This window comes from Apus apus, chromosome 1 (genome assembly GCF_020740795.1).
Source record: "Apus apus isolate bApuApu2 chromosome 1, bApuApu2.pri.cur, whole genome shotgun sequence".
Classification (NCBI taxonomy): domain Eukaryota; kingdom Metazoa; phylum Chordata; class Aves; order Apodiformes; family Apodidae; genus Apus; species Apus apus.
In genome coordinates this window covers 115,785,334-115,791,685 of record NC_067282.1, presented here as the reverse complement: position 1 = coordinate 115,791,685, position 6,352 = coordinate 115,785,334, and the positions used below count along the sequence as shown (strand labels likewise).

The 6,352-nt window shown below is 50.5% G+C and overlaps 1 protein-coding gene across 2 annotated transcripts in view; it reads left to right on the top strand.

Annotated features, from left to right (window-relative positions):
* The first annotated feature begins 1,035 nt into the window (after positions 1 to 1,035).
* Positions 1,036 to 6,352, top strand: part of SHROOM2 (shroom family member 2) — a 124,940-nt gene continuing 119,623 nt past the window's right edge. For both annotated transcript variants that reach the window (XM_051634207.1, XM_051634199.1), the window contains exon 1: positions 1,036 to 1,296. In XM_051634207.1, coding sequence (XP_051490167.1) covers positions 1,078 to 1,296 — 219 coding nt within the window. In that variant the 5' untranslated portion in view covers positions 1,036 to 1,077. The remainder of the gene's footprint in view (positions 1,297 to 6,352) is intronic.

Sequence of the window (6,352 nt, the reverse complement as noted above, 5' to 3'; positions counted from 1 at the left end):
CGCTCCCGGCGGCCGCTAGAGGGTCCCGCAGGAGGAGCGAGGCGGGCAGGCCAGGCGGGGCTCGGGCTGGGGCCCCTCCCGCCCCACAGGTGGTGGAGACAGGGCGGGAGGCGGGGGGAGCGGCCGGGAATCGGCGCCTCCCACCGCGGCTGCCCCCTGCCCTGCCCTGCCCTCCCTGCTGCCCGGTTTCCTCCCGCCCCGGCCGCTCAACCCTCCCCCTCCCGGCCGCTCTCGCAGACACCGAGGAGAGGCGGGACGAGCCGCCCCTCCTCTCTCTCTGTCTCTCTGTCTCCCCCCGCTTCCCGGCCGGCGCGGCCCCCGCCGCCTGGCACCGCGAAGGCGGAGCGTGCCTGGCGAGGGGCAGGCCCCAGCCGCCGGCTGCCCCCCCCCCCCCCCCCGCCCCGGGACCGGGGCGAGAGGCCGCTCCTCCACCTGCTCCTCGCCGCTTTTGTTCGAAGGCGGGGGGTGCAGGAGCCGCCGTCGCCCCTGCGTGTGTGTGTCTGTGTGTGTGTCGGCACGGGCGAGAGCCCGGGGGGACTGCGGGGCTCACGGCCCCTCGTGCTGCCGCCTTTGTCTAGCGGCCGGCCCGGGGCTGCTCTCCCCTTCCTCCTCCTCCTCCTCGGCCCGTGGGATCGCGCTGCGGAGCTGCCCGCTCCTTGGGGAGGGCCGAGCGGCTCCCCCAGCGGGGAAGCCTGCGCTGGGAGGCGGCTTTCGCCCCGTTTTCGGGGGCGAGAGAGAGGGAGGGAGGGAGGGAGGCGGGGGCGCCTGGCCCTGTGGCGCGGCGCCCGGCGCTGCCCGGCGGCGTTTGCCCCGCCGCCAAGTTGCCGCAAGTTGGAGCCGCCCCCCCCTGTCGCTGCCGCCGGGTGCTGGCCTCGGCGTGAGACAATACGGCGGGCTGCGGAGGAGGAGGAGGAGGAGGAGGAGGAGGGGGCGGGCGGGAGGGAGCAGCCCTCTCCCGCCGCCGATGGGGCCGGGCGGGACGGCGCGGCGGGGCGGGTAGGTGGCTGGGCGGGCTGCGGCCGGCAGAGGCAGGCGAGCCGCGGGCACGGCGGGCGCCGCTGGCGGCGCGGGGGCTCCATGGAGGACGTGGGCGTGCGGAGCGAGCGGGAGCGGCTGGCCGGCGGCGGCCCGCGGCTCGGCGCGGTGCTGGGCGAGCCGGCTGCCGTGGTGGTGATGGTGGAGCAGCGGGCAGCGGAGAGCTACAAGCTGGTGGAAGTGCAGCTGAGCGGCGGGGCTCCCTGGGGCTTCACCCTGAAGGGCGGGCGAGAGCACGGGGAGCCTCTCATCATCACCAAGGTGAGAGGCGGCGGGGGGGGGGGGTGGCTCCGGCCGGCTCCATTTTGGCTTGCCCGCGGCGGTGACAGCCCGGCGGTGGCATCCAGCCCGGCTGCGGTGGTGACGCCGGCCCCAGCGCAGGTGCCGAAGGGCCGGCTGCCTGACGGCGGGGCTCGGAGGCCGCCGGGGCCCGGGGAGCTGGTGCCCGGGGGTGCCGGCGAGCGGCTCTGAGGGCAACAGGTTGTTGGGCGCAGCCGGCCGGCCGGCTGCTGCCGGCCTGCCCTTGCTCCCCGAGGTGAACCCGGTGCGGTTGTTGCGGGTGGTGGTGGCTGGGGGAAGGACCCCGGTGCTGCCGGCGCAGCCCGAGAGTCTGTGCTGGGCCCTTCCCTCCCTCCCTGCCTCCTTCCCTGCCTCCTTCCCTGCCTGCAGAGCGGCTCCTGGCGCGGGAGGGTACGAGACTAAAACTCCCGTCTCTGAGGCTGAGTTTTCTTCGCTGCTGTTGCACTGAGAAATGCGACGTAATTAGGGTATCCTTTTGTATCTCCCTCCTTCTTTAAACAAAAGGTCTTGTGGATGCTGACCAAAGCCGTGCTCTGAACGCGGAGGGGGGGGAAGGGGGAGGCTCCGGGGTATATATACACTTACTGGTTACTTTTTACACTTTTTTCTCACGGCGTTTTTGTTTAGTGTTGTATGCCCTTGTACACTTACAGCTTCTATGTCGATTTATTGGGCACGAGTTAAAAACGTGCACAACTTTTTTTATAAAATGTTTTTCATCTGAGTATGTTTTGACTGAACAACCCCCGTCCCAATTACTTGTTTGGTTTTGCTGTTAAGACAGCTTTTTATTGCACAGTGAAAACACATTAAAATAGATCCATATGTAGTTGGGAAGATGTGCACATTAGCAAGGCACATTTTACTGAAGATTTCTGGGAAAGATCTGTATATGCTTTGCCTGCAAGAGCTGTGGATTCTGCCTGTTCCCGTGTCAGAAGTGCACAGAGAATGTCAGAGGTCAACAAGTCAAGTTTTATCCATGGCAGAAATTATTCCAGTCTTATTTTTCAGTTGGTTTCATTGACAGTTGTCTAGATGGTTCGCTTCTCCCACCCTTGAAACAACTGCGTTATGGCCTTCCCAAGTTAGGACCTTTGAAACCTTTCTAGATTTCTTACCCAGTGCAGTTTTTCAAGTAACAATAGTGTCAGAAGATGTATATGCTGAAAAATAACTGCATGTCTGTTGGCCTCTTACCATTACCCCAAATTACAGAATATAAAATCTGGGAGCGTTTCTGGAAAGGAAAGAAGAGCTACTTACTATGTATGTACTAGCTATCAAGTGCCAAATAAAATAATTCCAACTTTCTGGTAATGGCTAATAAGTGCTACATCTAAAGGCTGATCAGTGATGCTTATTCATAATGTTACCTAGGTATTAAGTAACGTGCTTAAGTATTTGTGGCATGAGGATGTGGCTGTGGTATGTGGAGAGAAGTGTCTGGGGCTGGGAACCTTGTGAACTGGGTCTGTTGCAAAGGAATAAGTAAGTGGAACTACAGCCTTGATACCTTCTGAAACTGCTGTTGTGTGGAAGAGAAGCCTGGGTCCATCACTGCTGACTACGAAGAGACTACCTGTAGTTTTATTTGCCATGGTTGGATGCAAGTGTATAGAACTAGTTTAGAAACCAGAGACTGGAGCTCATGTCCCCAGGATGACAATACTTCAGCTGCAAAATCTTCCTCTTGATTTGGCCCATCCATCTTGGTGTTGAGCTTTGTTTTTTTCTGTACTGCTTCTAGTGGTGGAAAGCTACTGGCAAGAATAACTTTGTACCGTGTGGTTAGAACAATCTCTCCTTGCAGCAAGTGAAGTTTGTCTCTTCTCAGCCGAAGAGAAGCCTAACCTTGAGTTTACCCCCTTCCTGAGTAGGCTGCCATGGAAGAGGGGGTGCCACTTCATGCACTTCTCCCCTCCCTGTGGCCTGTGCTGTCCCTTCTTGGCTAGACTGGTGGCTGGACTGAATCTTTCGGGATACCTGTGGAAAACCTCCTGGTTCTGTGGATTCAAACTGTGCTGAAGTGGGAGCTGGCTATGGAGCTCTGTGCCACTCAGCAGTCCAGGACTGCTCTGGGGAAGTGAGGATAGATGAGGACAACTGCTGCTTTTTAAGAAGAGGAATGTGACAAGGTGTGAATGGAGTCTCAGATAGCAACTACTTAAGGCGGATTTCTAAGATTCTGCCTGTCTCCTTTCCTAGGGTTGTCTCAAAAGCAAGATCAGCCTTTGAAGAAAGTTGCACCTTTATGTAAATGCTGAGAAGTCTGTGGTGTAAATATTTCCTGCTTTCCTTAGTGTATGTCCTGTATATGGGACAACTATCAAGACTGCCAGAAAGGCAGCGCCTGAAAATACTGTAATTGAAAAATGAGTGAGCAAGTGTATGTTGTTCATTTTTCAGCACTTTCTTTGTAGCACACCTCTTGCGTGTTAGCTTCTCCAGTTGTGTGGCTATTTCACTTGCTGATGGGAAGGCACATATTTTTATTAGAGATATCATAGGGAGAGTCTATTGCAAGAAGAGCTGCAAACACTTACTGGGAATTTATTAGCTGGAAATCTCGTCAATTAAAACAAAGAGTGGCCTTTGATCCACCAAACTACCAATAATCAGGGGGAGGAAGGCATGCTGAAGTGAAGAAAATGTGTCCAGCCTCAGCAGGGGGGATAAGCGTGTGCTCAGCTGCTGGAATGTTGGGAGGGAAAGTGCTTGGCCCGGAGGGAGGGCAGCCGGCAAGTCACCTTCCTGGTGCCCTGGAGTGGGCCCTGCTGTTGCCGGGAGGGCAGCCTTCCTTGTTCTCTGGCAGCGTTTCTCCCTGTAACTGAAACAAGTTGGAGAAATAGTCCTGAACCAGGGAGATGGAATATCAAGTTCACCTGCCAGGCGCAAGGCGCTTTTTTTTTTTTTTTTTCCCCCTTTTTATTGTTGCTGCAATAGGCACAGAGGAAGACAGTGCATGATACAGCTTGCTTGATCTTTAAACATAGCTGGTCTTCTAAGACTTGCCCCACCCACGTGCAAATGGTGTTGCTAATACTTAAGAAAAAACTGTTAGCATTGTCGTTGTGTTGCTTACTCTTATTTTTATAATGTCCCTTTAAAAGAATGCTTTACATTTTTTCTGATCTCTCCATGTGTGTATGATAACATTCCAAACAAAATTGCCCAAAGGCAGCTTGTTCTTGCCTAACTTGACAGCTTGAAAAAAAGGACTTGCTTTTTATAGCCATGTGTATTTCAACAAAAGTGAAATGACAGCTTTGAGGACTTTAATTAGAAGTCTCACAAGCCTTGGTTGTTTTTTCCTCTTTTTAAAGAAAAAAAACAAACCTGAAAGGGGAGATCTTACTGGAAATAATGAAAAGCCAAGGTACTAGAGTGTGAATCTTGTGAAAATCTCCCATAGCTGCATTATCTTGATTACTTTTACTTTAAAATGACTGTTATCTGAGATGCTGAACTTGTAGTGTCAGTCTCAGCATTGATTGTGGGTGATGGATAGAAGTAATTTCACTTCCTGTGCTAAGCATATCCTAGGAATTCCGAAGTTACTCTTCAGTCAGTGTTATCCTTATTACATTGATAAATATGGAAACATAGTTTGTGCGTTTCAAGAGAGAGTGCTGTATCATTTAAATAAATTCCTCTTTGGTATCAGCTTTACAAGGGCCTACAGCCATACCTCCTCAAGCTATGATCTCATTGCAGGCTAATCAAGGCTGGGCTTGGCTGGTATTTCGGCAAGATTTCCAAGTGAAACCTGGACTGTTGCAAGGAGTTTTGTTGTTGATTTAGTAGATAGAGTTCTTGTCTCCTGAATCAGTGCTGAATTCATGTCCCTGCTGGAGGTGCTGTCTTTCAGGAGGCAGCAGTATTGGACAGATTCTGAACCTTTGTTCATTTCTCTTTATTCCACTGGGCTTTCCTAACACGCCCCTCTGTATGGTTAGGTGTGAATTGTAATTTGTTTAATGTAATAATTATTTAAATTGTATAAAGTAATGCTTCCCAATTGATTGGCTGCAGGACTTCTCCCTGTGACTTGTATCAATTTATTATTAAAGTAGTAAGCGAAGTGATAACTCTTTTCATTAAGTAATTTTTTTTATCCTTTGGCCTTGAATGTTTAACTAAAAGCAATTACTTGTGTTGCTATACTGCCATAATATTTAAAGCTAAAAAAAAAAGCTTTAATGGTGCTTTACATGAATTAATGAAAAAAAAGACATTTTCAAACACAAACACTGGTTGCCTCCCTCAGGTTAGGCGTGTGAGGTGAACTGAGTTGCTTGTAGACACTGACAATTCTTAAACTTGGCTGTGAAGCTTGATGTCCAGGAAAGCAGCATGTGGTGGTAATCCTGGCAAATTACTGACTGCTTCAATGTAAATGTAGTCATTTGTGTAAACGGCTGATTTATAAGTGATTTGGAGCCATCATACTGTGGCTGGGAAAGAGTTCTAATTAGGTCTCTGTAGCCTGACAAACTTCACTCACTTTCTTCAGTTCTAGAAACATAATAAATGAAAGAGTATTAATTCTGTTTTATTTTTTATCCATGTTCTCCTTGTCATCAAAAACAACCAAAATTGCTGAATTTTATGGTCTGTAATTTGAACATGTATCTTAACCAGCAATTTTAAAATAATGTATCGAGTCAGATTCTATGCTTCTTTTGAAACCTTTATTCAATTTCTTAACTTGTAAGAAGGATTTGGGAAAGATTGGCCTGAGTTGGACCTTTGTGTTGTTAAATTTGATAGTTGAGAAATTTTAGGAAATGTTCTTATATATTAGAATTAATGTTTTGGGATTAAAATAGTATCATGTAGCTATTTCTCTTTTTTCATGTCAAATAGATTAAAAGTTGGGTTTTTCAGTGTTTACCTTTGTGTTTGTTTGCTGGATCCCAGGTCTCAGTTATTGGAAAAGAGGAGTTGGTTTGCTTTGATGCAAGAAGATATGATTGCTTTTTACTTTGGTAAACTGATTGATGAAGGGACTACA